A 15,845-nucleotide genomic window follows, 5' to 3' on the forward strand; every position below is an offset into this window, starting at 1 on the left:
AAAAAAAAAAAAAAAAAAAAACATTCACCATTATGCCCAGCTCCTATAATTTTTGTTTGGTTATTTGATTTGTTTTGTTTTCTGAATCAAGGTTCCTCCATATTATGCTGGCTGTCCTGGAACTTGCTCTATAGACCATGCTGGCTTAGAACTCAGACATCTGCCTGCCTTTGCCTCCCTGGTACTGGAATTAAAGGGATGTGCCAGCACCATGTTATTTTGTTCTTTTTTGACAATAATTATTTAATATTTTCTATACTACAACCTTACAGTGGGTTTTTACTAATCTCACATAAAATATGAGCGTTCTCTACCCATTTTAACGTGCCAACTATCCTGGGAAGATATTACTTAGTTCTGTCTGCTGAGAAGCTAATAGCTTGAACTAAATACAATTTCAGTTTAGGGTGTTAGAAAAACCAAATAAAAGTTCATTAGAAAATGATTTATTTTTTTACCTGACCTCTTATTGGTAATTAACTTTCCTTGATTCTTGAGACTTACTAACCTATCATGGAAAGTAATAAAGGTTTTATATATATATTCTGTCCACTAGTCATTAGCAATAAGTCATTATGAAATTTTTGTTATCATAGTTTTAGAGATTTATTTATTTATTTATTTATTTATTTATTTATTTTTGAGGCAGGGTTTCTCTGTGTAGCCCTGGCTGTCCTGAAACTCACTTTGTAGACCAGGCTGGCCTTGGACTCAGAAATCCGCCTGCCTCTGCCTCCCAAGTGCTGGGATTAAAGGTGTGCACCACCACCGCCCGGCTTAAAGATTTATTAAATTGTTTGTTTGTTTGTTTGTTTGTTTGTTTGAGACAGGGGTCTCTCTATGTAGTCCTGGCTGTCCTGGAACTCCCCAATTAGACCAACCTAGCCTGGAACACATAGAGATCCTCCTGCCTAGTATTAAAGGTATACACCACTGTCTGACTCAACATTTATTTATTACATGAATGGTTTGTGTGCATGTATGTATTATGTATGTGTGTATTTATGTATTTGTATTTTGTGCATGCCAGATATAAGTTAAAAGAGAATGCCAGGAACTGAACCAGGTTTTCTCCAAGGCAGCAGGAGCTCTCCACCACTGAGTCATCTTTCTAGCCTCTAAATAACATCTTAGCTTTACCTCCTTAGTTAGGGTTTTGTTGTTGGTGGTGGTGCTTTGGGGTTGGGGTTCTTTTGCTTTTTCCTGCTTAAAAGTACAGATAATTGATACCTTCTTGGGAAACTCAGCTACAGTGTACAAGATTGATTTTTTTGTGGTTTTTCCAAGCCCTTCTTCTTTTCAGGGTCTCATTAGGTAGTGGCTGACCTAGAGTGTCCTATACTGGCCTTGAACTCACAAAGACCTGTCTGCCTCTGCCTCTGGAGCACCACTATGCCTGACTTGCTAACTTTAAAAAGTGAATGAGCATCAAAGAGGGTGTGTGTGTGTGTAATTACTAAGTGAGAATAGTTTTTGCAAATGACTGTTAGTCAGGTTGGGAGTTTATGTATTTGGTTTTATGTGCCAGCATCATAGTGAATATGTGGAAGCCACATGTTCTCTGAGCATCATTAAGTTGTTAGCTTTGTAACAAGTTCCTTTACCCTCCAAGTCATCTTGCAGGCCTGGAGATAGGGATTTTCATACACACACTCAGTCAGTCTGCTTGGGTCTGACTCTCTCTGTCTCTCTCTTTTTCTCTCTGTCTCTCACTGCATTTTAATTTTACAGTGTTTTTCCCCCTCCATTTTTCCCCCTGAAGCAAATAAATTAAAAACAATAATGAAAACCATTAACTTTCCAAAAGTAATGAAATCTATACAGTTGCTTTCTGTTTATATATAAAGCTTCCCCACAGTATTCAGCCATACCACGGGATAGGGCCCACGGAAATTACTTTTTATCTCACAGGAGATAGTGTTCATTGCAGTTGGCTAGAGTCTATTTTAGGAATAATAAAAGGAGTAATCTTACTCCTTTTCTGCTTTCCTTCCTGAAAAGTTGATAAGTGGTCAGAAGAATTTAGAAGTACAACTATAATAAGGCTAAATTAAAGGTTCTAGCAATTTAATTGGGCTATTCAGCTTCATAAAATACACGCTGTTTAAGTAGCACATTGGTGAATTACTTGCTTTATAGCTGTGTGTTGGCTATGTCTAATTCAGTATAATGTGTTAGGGAAAGGGAATGCTGAAACCCATTCTTAGCAGCTCATTATATAACCTGAAAATCAAATACAAATAAATACATAGAAAATGTTGGCATATGTTGCATATTTTCAGGTTATGGGATGTGTGCTTGTCACATTTGTTTTTTAACTTTTTATTGGTTCTTTGTGTATTTTACATCATGCATCCCAATCATCTCCCTCTCCTCTCATAACCACCTTCCACCCTTGCTACCACCTGTCCACACACTTTTCCCCCCACCCTCCCACCCCCTCCAACCCCAACAATTTTTGCTTGCTAACGGTCATCTTGATGATGAGTTGTTGCATTGCAGTGAGTCTGATTTGAGGCCTCTGGCTTCTGCTACACTATCAGTACTGGGACCTCACTGGGATTTCTCTTGAATATCCTGTTCTTGCCCCGTGTTTTGGATCTATATGACCAGTCCCTTCATGTAATCCTGCAGTTCATCAATGGAGTAGATGTAGAAGTGGGCCAATTCAAAGCCCTTATCTGTGCATGAGAAGTAGCTAAGCTGGTCAGTCCAGCAGCTAGCTCTCCTACACAAACTCTAGTGAGCAAGCTCTCCTGTCCTGTCCCAACTGGCTCATTCAATGCCACCACCAGCAAGGGGCAGAGCCAGCTTTCCTGGTCTCATGCTCTCAGTTGGGGCTGGCTCATCTACGCTTAAACCTTGAGAGCCAGCTCTACTGTTTTTCCGAAGCGAGGTGCAGCAGAGTTTTTTAGCTGAGGAAAATCTGCTTACTGTTTTTAAAACTATAGTAAAATAGTCAGTATAATTTATTGGATACCAGTTACACAATTAGAGTGGCACACAGTAGCTTTTTCTTAAAGCATCTTCTAGGTTACCCCTTATGCTGTTTAATGTTTATTATAAAGAGAATAGTTCTGTCTACATAGTTCCTAAGATAAAGGTCAGGCAAGGGAAGTTGACCACATTTCATTTTTGTTTTAACTAGTAAAGGTGTCTTACTCAGGCTTTATCAGAGTATCTAACTGCTAAGAGAGTTTGTTTTTCATTTATTCAACAGTGTGTGAAAGTAAAGACTTACCCGAAACAGTTAGAACAGTATTAAAACAAGAAATGAATCGTCTTTTTGGAGCAACAAATCCAAAGAATTTCAATGAAACCTTTCTGAAAAGGAATTCTGATTCATTGCCACATAGATTATCAGGTAATCACTTTTATTTGATCCTTTTAGTAGCCTTCTTGAGCAACTTTAATGCTTTAATGGATCACTGCCAAGGTAAGATATATATTTTGCTCAAACTGGCGATGTGCACTGTACTTTTAATACTAGGAAAACAGGCAATGTTACATGCTTCCTTTATAGCTCAGACTTTGGTGAGACAGAATTGTTACAGTAAACGCTTAGCACCGACATTATAAATAAATGAATACAGTTGATTGGTTTGGTTTTGAACAGGTCCTCATTATATAACCTAGAACTCACTAGGTAGACAAGGCTAGCCTCTAATTCAGAAAGGTCTGCCTGCTTCTATCTCCAAATGCTGGCATTAATGGCACCTGCCACCCCACCCAAGAAGTATAAGTGAATTTAAGTGGGTTTTATTTCCAGTATGCAACCCACCCCAGAGTGAATTTAAGTGTACATTACAATACTGTGCAGGTTGGGCTTGTGTTCGCATGCCTCCCTACTTGTGATCATAAAGCTCATTTAGTGTGGTTTTTGATTTCTCTTGCTTATGTGTTTATCTTGGTAAGCTAAACACCTGAAAACTATCCTACATTTCAAAAAGCCCGAGGCAAGAAGAATCATTCACCTTGAACAAAAGTCTGGAATTTGTTAGTATTCTTTAAAAATATCTGGTTAAAGACAGGTGGTGGTGGAACATGCCTGTAATCCCAGGATTCGGGAGGCAGAGGTGGTAGATCTCTATGTGGTTATAGGCAGCCTGGTTGATTTTACAAGTTCTAGATGAGAACAACACAGCAAACTGTGTCTCAGACACAACCAAGTGAACCTGGGAAAAGCTTAGGTGCTTTGTGTGCTGCTGTGGGAAACTGAACAGAAACTTTCATCTCAGACCTATAAAGCTGGCTGTCCTTTCATTCCATAGGAAATTACGAACCATTTCCCCTTCACTACCAAATTATATTTATTTTAGTAGAAAAATGATTCATAATCTCATTAAACCAAGAAATGTATTAGAATATTTGTATTGCTTCATGTTCTTTTTTATGCATGGTCTACTTAACGCATTCTAACCATTAGGTGGTTACATAGATACCTTAATCCTTTCTCCTCCTTTAGTTCAGCCCTCTCAGGTTGTTGTAGTAAGTGTCTCCTATGGCTAGCAAGTAGTATTTTATGCACATATCTTCTACTTTATATTTAAGCGAGTAGAGGTAAAGAATTCTGTTGAAGGTTCCTAAACCTCCTCTTTCTTTCCACTTAGCTGCCAAAATGGTGTATTACTTAGATTCTTCTAGTCAAAAACGAGCAATAGAGCTGGCAACAACACTTGATGGATCCCTCACCAATAGAAACCTTCAGGTAACAGGGTCTATTGATTTATTTTATTTATTATTATATCTAAGTACACTGTAACTGTCTTCAGATGCAGCAGAAGAGGACATCAGATCTCATTACTGAGCCACATTGTGGTTGCTGGGATTTGAACTCAGAACCTTCGGAAGAGCAGTCGGTGCTCTTAACCACTGAGCCATCTCTCCAGTCCTATTGATTTATTTTAAATAGTCTCTCTAGAAGAAAAACTAACTACCTCTAACTAAGGACAATGAATTTTTTTTTTAATTAATTTATTTATTATATGTAAGTACACTGTAGCTGTCTTCAGACACTCCAGAAGAGGGCATCAGATCTTTGTTACAGATGGTTGTGAGCCACCATGTGGTTGCTGGGATTTGAACTCCGGACCTTCAGAAGAGCAGTCGGGTGCTCTTACCCACTGAGCNTGTGTGTGTGTGTGTGTGTGTGTGTGTGTGTGTGTGTGTGTGTTCTTGTGCATATGTATACCAGGTTAGGTGGAAGTCTACTAGTTTGATCTTTCTAGCCTCAAGATCCCTCAATTTTAATTCAAAGTTAAATAACAGGGTTTAATTTTGTTGTTGTTGGAATGTCCTTACTATGTAGCCTTGGCTGGACTAGACTCACTATGTAGACCAGGCTGGCCTTGAACTCATGAAGATCTGCCTGCCTGTGGCTCACAAGTTGCTGGGATTAAACATGGACTACCATTTCAGGGCTAGTGTTTGGTTTTACTGGCACATTGCTTTCGCAAAAGAAGGAAAAGGAAGTAAAGTGACCTATATGCTTACATTGGCATTGACAATGTAATTTAACATTTATACGCAGGGCCAAGCTACGTTAAGGTAAAGTCATTTCATAAAGTTGTGTGCTTGCTCAAAGTACTTTTTAAAAAAGAGTACTTTTTAAAATACATTATGTGTATCATCAAATATTCATATTCTTGTCTCTTTCTTTTTGGCATTTACCCTCCATTTATGAAGAAATGGTTGAATCGTGCCTTGAAGACCATCATAATGAAATTTATGGGCTGGAGGAAATGCTTTTGTTTCCATTAAAAATCCATTTCTTTCTTATTTTGGAAATGGTTGATGTTGAACCTGTTTTCTGCCTTGAGTTGTGACATGAGCCTTTCTGTTCTTTAGACTTGCATGGAGGTGTTGGAAGCCTTGTGTGATGGTAGCCTAGGAGACTGTAAAGAAGCTGCCGAAGCCTACAGAGCAAGTTGTCATAAGCTTTTCCCTTATGCTTTGGCTTTCATGCCTCCTGGATACGAAGAGGATATGAAGATCACAGTGAACGGAGATAGTTCTGCAGAAACGGAAGAACTGGCCAATGAAATCTGAACATCATTAAACAAGCAAATGGAATGACTTTGGACCATATCTAGTGTATAATATTTTTGTCACGCACCTGCTGCATTGCTCTTACTTACACAGAATGAGAGGAGTAAATGTTCTTGCCTTCAAATAGTCTTACGTTTTTTTATCCTGCTGAAAACTATATATAAAATATCTAACATTACAGGATATAGGTTCAGTTTCTTAAAAAATTAAAAGCTGCTAAAATTGAGGGGTTTAAAAGGAAAAAAAAAATCCGTATCCTATTCCTACCTTCCCTTCCCACGTTTTTAACTAATTTATATAAAATCTGGAGGCTATAACAGCTAACATAGCAGGTGTGTGGCAGAAATATTACTTTAAATTTGTCTTGTGAGATTTTGCTATATCTCAGACAGCATAAATAAATGCTGTTTTAGCACTGGATTCTTTCACTGAGCACAAAGAGTTGTTGGGGCTTTAGCATCTGACTGATTCTGTTACGGGGTTGGTGATTGACCATAGGAAGTATGCAATGTGAATCACTGTGTACAGAGCCGTCTACAACACATGCTTGACGTTGTAGAGACTGGGACACATAGCTACCAAGCGGATTAAGTGAAACCTAGAAGGTGTTCAGTACGTGTGTTGTGTTTCCAAAATTCACTGTACATGATCAGTTTGGTGTTCTTGTACCACAGTTTTTAACCGAAGGAACCAGTTGGAACAATCTCAATTTAACTAAAACTTGAAGAACTAAAATAACAATGCAAACCTTTAGCATTGTTTTGGCCAAACTTGTTAAAACTGTAATGCAAGAACCAAATGCACTGTGATGTGGCACCAACTAATTAGCAAGCATGAATTTTTCACCTGAGAGTGAAAAAAGAAAACTCTACCATGGCTTGAAGTTAAAGAGCAGAACTCCTGACTACCATTCTATGACTGATCAAGAGACTAATAGCTAAAACCTCAGCAGGCCTTGTTCACGATATGCAGAAAAAGTGCTGCAGTTTAGATACCTCTGGAACTTTTCCACAGTGTCACAGGTTTGTAATACTTGAAGCCCTTCATTTCTAAGAATATATTTCTTGCTCAGTTGTTTCAGGCAAGCCCAAGACTTTGTAATTTTTAAAGGGCCCAAGATTTTTTTTTTTTTCAATAACAGACCAGCTTCTTTTTCCTGCAGTTACAAATGTAATTTCTTTTTTTTTTTTTTTTTTTTTTTTTTTGTCAAACATAAGGTACCAAATATGATGCAATAAATTNAAGGTACCAAATATGATGCAATAAATTGTTTTGAAAAACAGTTGTGTGAATATTTCCACTAACCTGAGTTGGGCTTCTGTGAAATGCACAGGTGGAAACAGAGGTTGCAAGCCAGAGGCAATGAAACTCACTGTAGGGCTAGTATAGAGGGGAGCTTTTAGAGCGGGCTAAGTGGTGGTATCAGGAAAGTTCCAGAACTAAGCAGAATGCTGCTCCTTTGTTCAGATTTCACTGAGGCTAGGATGGTGGCAGGTCCTGTGAATGTAATTCAAATTGGAAAGGAAAAGTAAACGTGACCATTTGGATTGGGAAACCGAGCCTTAAACAAGTCAAACCTGTACACTGAGAACGAGCCTCAGGCTCAATATTTCTTTATGTTTGCAAGGTCTGAGCAATTAAGTTCAATGAATTAAGTGTATATAAAATGGAACTTTTGTAGTATTTTAGTTATACATAGTACATACACTAAAGGGAATTTTCAGAAGATCAGATCCTTTTATTTCATAGTACATGATCTGCATTCCACATCCCAGTCTAGCAGGTTAGTGATGCAAAGATACTTCCAGTCTGAACTTCAGTGCTTTGCTTTAACAGGCCCTGTCTCAGGAACATCTTAACAGATGGCAAAAAAAAGCGAGCAGACTTTACGAATTTTTCTCCTGTGAGTGATAACTAAGGTTCCTGTTGTTTGGAAGAACACTAGTGGTATGTCCGCTACTGATTCAGTGTTGGAGGAGGCACCAGCCATATAGTAGGTGTGTGTGTGCGTGCGTGCGTGTGTGTGTGTGTGTATTTGTTTAAATTCTACTGTATATCACAATGAAATCTGTCTGTTTGTCTTGACAATGTTTAAATGATGTAGATTGTCTTAGAATGAATACTCAGAAGTACTCAGAACTCCGATTCCGATGCCACCTGAGAGGAGTAAGATTCCTGTCATGTATATTGTATTCCAACCAATTTACTGGAATTATTGAATAAATCTTTATTTTCTTTCAGGTTTATTTGACAGTGGATACATTGTCTGGTGTCACAGGACCTTGACTGGGTTCACCAAAAACATTGTACTTTACTCTGAGTATATATTTCAACTGGATCATTTCACATTTACCCCGTTCATATTCAGTTAATTATCAGTGATACTGTGGGGGAAAACAGGGTTAGATAAACAAGTTGGAAAAATGCAGTGTGATGTTGTAATCTAAACAAGTGCCTTATGTTTATTGCTAAGAACTGGTGTTCTCAACCCTTTTCCTAAGAAGGGTCCCTCGGCCTGTATTCATTCATATAGGAAAGTAAAAATCCTTCTGTTTCTTCATACTCACTCACTGTCATGTCTCTTTGAAAAGCTACACTCTGACGAGCTTAGTTTACCTAGCTTTAATTAGATAGGTGAGTCATCCATTTTCACCATTTTTTCCTGTATTTATTATGCACAATAAAATGATCTCTAATAGCATGACTAAAAGTAGTGCCGATGTTGCTGGAAAGCTTTCTGGGTCTTACACGAGGCCCTGTTTTTTCACCGTGATTGTACCGCATGCTCTACTACTCTCAGCTGTGAAGTGAAAGCTGTGAATGTATGAAGAGCTCAGAAAACCATGGAGCGTTGTGACAAACTCAAATCCTTTCTAATCAATTGGTAAGACTTTCTGTTGCCGGGCATAGCATATATTTGGGGAAAGCTAAAAGGAAAATACTGAAAATGCTAGGGCATTTGTTATTTTAGATAATTACTGTCCTTGGATTCTGCAGATCGACCTTCCTGATGCGAAGAGTCTTCCTTTCTGCATCGTGCTCCTGGTTTTTACATTTAAGGATTCTTACTACCCTTTTGCTGTTGTCTAAGCTTTGCTGAACCCATTGTTAAGTCTAAGACAGAAACCCATGAATTGGCTGTGTGCGCCATAGGAAGCAGAAATGGTTTCAGTTTCTGCTGGTTGAAAATTGAACCACTTGTAGCAATAAAAAGCTTTTGGAAAAGGTTATCAAGTTTCACTTTTCCCTTCTGCAGCTATAAGCTGGTTGTGGAAAGTCTTTGTGGTGTGTAGGAGGTTCTGAAGAAGGCTTTACCTAACAAAGGGTGTCTTGTATATATACTCTCTAGTAAATGGAGTAAAATGAGCCTACTTCCTTGAAGACATACCCATAATATTTTTTAAAAAACACACACAAACAAAAACTAAGGGTGCTGCGTGTGAGAGTACATGCTTATAATCCCAGCACTTGGGAGATGGAGTTGAGGGCTGCCCTGCAAAGGCAAAGCAGGGACGAAGCCTGTGGGAGTCAGAAGTCGGCCATTTGTGTATGCAGTGGGTCCTCCAGCAACATCATCTTGGGATAAGAGCTAGAAGAAAGAATAGCTTAGAAAAAAGTTTGGTATGGTATAAATTAGAATTTACTGATGTTATAACCTCTGTTTTATTTACCAAAACCAGATGACAGCCTTTGTTTAAAGGCTTATAGAAAACTTAAGGCTGTTACTACCAGTGCAACAAACTATTCTGAGGTCTGTGTAGCCCCTGCTGGCCTCCAGCACAGAGGTCAGCCTTCCTTTCCTGAGTGCTGTGATTGAACACATGTACCTTGCCTATCTATGAAGACTTTAAAAAAATTATGTGTGCACACACGTGCTATGTGTGGGGAGTGCATTGTGTGTAAGTCAGGACAACTTACCTAGATCATATCTCACTTCCCACCTTTACCTAGCCTTTACAAGTGCTTCAAGAGTCAAACTGCATGGCACCTTCACCTGGGAGACACTTCACTTGCCCATAAGTGAGGCCTTGGTCTGTACTTTAAGAACCTGTATTTCATGCAGTTGGCTTATTTCTACATGTTGGTAATCTCATTGTAAAGATGGTCTGGCCTTCCTAAGGACAAACTTTGTTCTCATGTAGGAGTGACATGATTTTGAGAGTGTGTTCTGGATCTCCTGAGTTGATTTCAGCTAATGATCTTGTCTTCTGTTCACCTGTACATCACTGACACAGGGACTCTGCTGCCTCTGCTTTTCCACTGTTTGGTCCTGAATGAATTTAACACTTGTTTACTTTGTAATTGCAGATTTTTCAGGACACACATGGCTACATTGTTCTTTCAAACTGGCTCTTCTTAGGAGCTCTACCCTCAAGTAATCCTATTGCTGCTCTGTTATCTTTCAAAATGATCAAGTCACCACTTCAAGTAGATGGTAACAAGACTATTCACCTGGGTTCTGGAATACCAAATACTAATAATTCTTACCTTCGTTAACTTAGTTTTTAAAAACTGAGATCAATAGACATATTTAGGAACATGTATTCAGCACTTGTTCAGAAATTCATTAAAAAGGACCTAAGAATAAGCCAACTGCTTCCCTTGTTTTTGTTTTTATAGTTTAAAAAGTCTGTTTTATAGTTTTAAACAGTCCATTGAACATTTTCTGTTTGCTAGAATTTTTGTGAGTGAAATGTCTACAAAGTTACATGACTAATGTGTTGGCTTAAATTCTTGTAAGTCTTCCCCACCCTGAACCCCTAGACAGTTTCTGTGCATAGCTGTGGCTGCCCTGGAACTCACAGGCTGGTCTCAAACTCACAGAGAGATCCATTTGCCTCTGCCCCCTCAGTGCTGGAATTAAAGGTGTGCACCACCATGCCTGGCTGTAAGTCCATTTTTAATTTTTAAAAATTTTATTCATTGTGTATAAACTTGGAGGTCCAAGACACTTTGCAGTAGTCAATTCTCTTCTACCATGTATGAGTCCCAAGATTTGAACTCAAAACATCAGGCTTGTGGCAAGTGCCTTCACCCACATAGTAAACCTATGCAATCTTAGACAAGGATAAGAGCAATGCGTAATAGATATTCAAACTCCTGTTGAGGTTTGTGTGACTATAATTGCCCCACAGAATGTAGAAGGTAACAATAACTGTGAACTTAGGTCATCCATAAACTCAAATTTCCTAATCCTTAGCTATGGTTATAGAAGATTCATCTTCTTGGTTCTATCTGTTGGCCTTGTAGAATCATGTCAACATACTACAGGTAATCATATTTATTGATTTTATCAGTATATTTTCCACATTAATCTTTGCTCTTATATAGTTCATCAGAAATGATTGTGTCTTTGTAGGCTACGGGTGGTGGAAGTACCATCTCTCAGTTTTTCCATTGTTGTGATACTGGTTGGCATTGAATGAGCTCATCTTGAAGCAGGCACTTCCTAGGTACTGCCATGCCTAGTAGGACTGACTTACTACAAAGGATGCCACTTGTTTTCTTTTTTTTTTTTTTAATTTTTTAAAATTGGGTATTTATTTCATTTACATTTCCAAAAGTCCCCCACATGCTCCCCCACCCAGCCACTTGTTTTCTAATTCTTCAAAGAATATTAAGGACATTGGTGACAGGCATACTACATCCCTAGACCTTTCTTTTAATAGCCTAGCATCTATAGTCTTAGTATGCAGGATTGTTTAGCTTCTCAGTATCATATTGAGAGTCATTCACAGCCATCAGCTCTAGTCCACAGTTGTGCTTGAAACTGTAAACTCAGCCCTGATCCTGTATTCAAATCCCAGGAAAACTCTAAACATCTGTTGCCCAGGCACACTGGGAAATGTGATTAAATGATCTGAGTTAGTATTAATCAGTACTGACAGCTGTCTAACTTACCCTGACCTTTTTTTTTTTTTTTTTTAATTCTAAGGTAAATCCAAAGTTTTTTTGTTTGTGGTTTTTTTGTTTGTTTTTGTTTTTTTGGTTTTTCGAGACAGGGTTTCTCTGTGTAGCCTTGGCTGTCCTGGAAGTCACTATGTAGACCAGGCTGGCCTTGAACTCAGAAATCTACCTGCCTCTGCCTCCCAAGTGCTGGGATTAAAGGCGTGCACCACCACTGCCCAGTAGGTATATCCAAAGTTAAAAGGCATTGTCGTAGTTGGGCATGGTGGTGCACTCTTTTAATCCTAGTACTGAGGAGGCAAATTCAAGAGAATTTGAGGATAGCCTACTCTACAGAGTGAGTTCCAGGACAGCCAGGTGTCTCTATAAACAATAAACAACAAAGTATGGAAACATAGATTGTGACTTTTTTGTTTTTGTTTTTTGGTTTTTCGAGGAGGCAGGGTTTCTCTGTGTAGCCCTGGCTGTCCTGGAACTCGCTCTGTAGACCAGGCTGGCCTCGAACTCAGAAATCCGCCTGCCTCTGCTTCCTAAAGATTGTAACTTCTCTTACACTAAGTAAATGATCCCAGAATTGTAACTGTTAAGCTTTCTGATTAGTTGACCATCCACAATATCCCGATACTTAAGTCATGTTTACTGTAGACACCAGCAGAGAACAGAGAAAAAGCCAACCTGTTAGTTTTATGTCATTGAATCAACTTTGAATTTTCCCTAGACAACAGTGCTTTTAAATGGACAGGGACAAATACTTGGGCTTTTAAATACCAATCCAGTACTTCTAAAAACAGCTGAATTTGACTATTTGTTTTCACTACAAGATTGCATTTACTTGTAAATAAATGAATCCCTATTATGAGTCTTAGTTGTGCCAGGAACTTTGGCAGTAGAGCCAAAGTTGGTAAAAGGATTGACAGGTTCCAAAGTCGTCAAGTAAATTTACCTGCTGAGGGTGTTGACCAAACATTCTGGGTAAGACTCCAAAATCTAGCTGGTATTTATAGTTATTAATTAAAAGATAGATAATTTTGTCACTCAGCCTCAGTTGTATCTGGGATGTTTTCTGCTGGCTAGTGGTTATTAAACAAGTAGCAGGATTGAAACTATTTCTTGCCTCTCTAGAGTTTATATTATTCCTCACCGTGGTACACCTGGAGGTCTCCCATTTTTCGATCTGCCTTCACAGAAGGTCCAGCATTAGTAAGATTATTTTCTTTGATCCTGTGACTCAATTGCCAAGTAACAGCACAAACTCTAAAGGTTTCATACAGCAGTATAATGAAGTTGTCGCAGCAGCCTGCAGGTAAGTTAGACTCATGTCTCAGACACTGTACTAAAAATTTCTAGGTCAGACATTTAGATATAACTTTTAACTTTTTCCCCCTGTAGCCCAGTGTAGAGTAGACAAGGTTGTTCTTGTCAGTATTGCTGTTCTCATTATTCCTCGTCATCATCGCCCGCTATGGCTCACTGGGCCAATGTTTCAGGAAGCACTTCATAATTCTTTCCTTGATACCCTGCAAATTTTAACTTTTACAAATTATATTTGTATAAAATACAAGAGTGTTGCTGGGCGGTTATATTGAATGCTTTTAATTCCAACAATCTTAAGAGTTCAAGGCCAGCCTGATCTACAGAATGAAAAACCAGGGCTACACAAACAAAACAAAACCAAATCCCCTCCCCCATCCACTAACACAAGAATGTCTAAATAGGAATGGATAAATTGAACTATGTAAAGTTCTGTAGCTAAAATGAGTAAATTAGCAAAACTTAATTAAGAATTGCCTTCCATGGAGCTGGGGAAATTGGCTATCTTGGTAAAGTCTTTCCAGGCAAGCTTGAGCACCTGAGTTCATACCCCTGCACCTACATAGAACTCAGGCTCACTTAGAATTTCAGCCTTTGGGAGTTAGAGATGAGAGGATCCCTGGGGTGCTGGCCATAGAGGTGAGAGGATTCCTGGGGTGCTGGCCGGTTGGCCTGATACAGGCAGAGACCAGGGTCTTCAGCACTCAGGCTGGTGAAGTAGCTCCAGGTGAGGGCCTCAGACATCCGAGTGCTGACCTGGGACTCACATGGTGGAACTCCACCGATATCCATGTGTATGTTGTGATGTGGCTGCTCACACACATGCACACAGATATGTAATTCAAAATAAGATAGGGGCTGGAGAGAGAGATGGCTTAGTGCTTAAGAACACTGACTGTTCTAGAGGACCTGGGTTTAGTTCCAGCACTTGGGAGACAGAAGCAGGCCTGCTCTACATAGCAAGTTCCAGAACAGACAAGGATCTCTGAGAAACGTTCTCTCCACACCCCAAAAGATTGAGACTTATAGAGGATACCTGACATTGATCTCTGTCATCAATCTGGGTGCACACACGGTACATACTCATCAGCACGTATATACGGACTGTAATTGTACATAGGTTTAAACCAAAAGGAAAAGTGGAATGTAACTGATACATAATAGCCCAGAAGGAATGATTTGTACCCAGTTGAAGAAATACATGAAGAAGGGGGGTTGTAAAGAGGAAAGATAGTTGCAGCGGGAAAGAAGTATGAAGAGAGGTTTGGTGGAGAAATGGTGTAGAATTCAGAGAGGATGCTCCTGAAAGTCTGGTGTTCCAACTCCATCTCCCAAGGGTTGGGAGTAGAGTACACCACCATACCCAGTTTTATGAAGCTCTACAAGTTGAACCTAGAGCTTTACATATGCTAAGTAGGCACTCTCCCAACTGAGCTATGTCCCAGTTGAAGCAGAAAAAGTGTCTTAAGTTTTTTGATATATATATGTATACACATATGTGTGTGTGGTTTTTTGAGACAGGGTTTCTCTGTATAGTCCTGGCTGTCCTGGAACTCACTTTGTAGACCAGGCTGGCCTCAAACTCAGAAATCCACCTGCCTCTGCCTCCCTAGTGCTAGGATCAAAGGCGTGCGCCACCACGCCCAGCTCTGACTTTTATATTTATCAACTATAAAATGATAGTTGTAACTAAGTGGCTTTAAAAAATAACCACTTCTGGTGCTAGAGATCAAATGTGCCTCACAGATGCTAAGATGTGCTCTGCCATTAGCTCCAGTATTACTCTTTAATTATATTTATGTTACTAAAAATGGCTCATGGAAAAGCACAGTCTCCCTGTGTAGCCACTAGAGGGCACCAGTGAACAGTTTAACAGCCATACCCAGCATCCTATTTTGGAGAAATCACTTTTTCACTATATATATCTACTGTAGAAAAAAAAAAAAAAAAAAAAAAAAAAAAACAAGTTTAGTCATTCATAAATGTTATCCTAAGATAATTGTTGAGATTTTAAGGGTACTTGGTACTGGGGATCAATGCAGGGCCTTGTTAGGTAAATGGCTTACCACTGAGCTTTTTTTTTTTTTTTAACATATACATATTTATTTTTTATTTGGCATTATAAGGACATAATAGGTATACTGTTTGTTTGAGAGAGAATCTTTATGTAGTCCTGGACCTCAGTATATAAACCAGGCTGGCCTTGAACTCACAGCAGTCACCCTGCCTCTGCTCTTGCCTTATCCTTTGAACTTGAGATCCTGCTGCCTTATCCTTCTGAGGACCCGGGATCATGGCTATGTGCCACCTTTCCTGGCTGACAAACTATCAGCTTTTTCTCCTTTGAACCCACGCCTTGTACACGCCAATTATATATTCTACCACTGTCTTGGCATTGCCTACATGACTTTTAAAAAACCTTTGCTATTTTATCTAATTGCTTATCTTGGAGTGTGTCTCCAGAATGTTTAGGCAATGCTCATGCTTTATTTATTTATTTAATAGAAAAGGCTTTTAGTATAAACTATCAAGTTGTGTTTCACCATATTTTGTGTCTGAAGAGCATTGCTATCTGTAAC

The 15,845-nt window shown here is 39.0% G+C and overlaps 1 protein-coding gene across 1 annotated transcript in view; it reads left to right on the plus strand.

Moving 5' to 3' along the window:
* Positions 1-7,247, plus strand: part of Naa15 (N(alpha)-acetyltransferase 15, NatA auxiliary subunit) — a 54,277-nt gene extending 47,030 nt beyond the window's left edge. Inside the window, exons 18-20 of the mRNA XM_021158616.2 lie at positions 3,221-3,364; positions 4,611-4,708; positions 5,848-7,247. Coding sequence (XP_021014275.1) covers positions 3,221-3,364; positions 4,611-4,708; positions 5,848-6,048 — 443 coding nt within the window. The 3' untranslated portion in view covers positions 6,049-7,247. The remainder of the gene's footprint in view (positions 1-3,220; positions 3,365-4,610; positions 4,709-5,847) is intronic.
* Positions 7,248-15,845: the final 8,598 nt, after the last annotated feature.

This window comes from Mus caroli, chromosome 3, assembly GCF_900094665.2.
Source record: "Mus caroli chromosome 3, CAROLI_EIJ_v1.1, whole genome shotgun sequence".
NCBI lineage: Eukaryota > Metazoa > Chordata > Mammalia > Rodentia > Muridae > Mus > Mus caroli.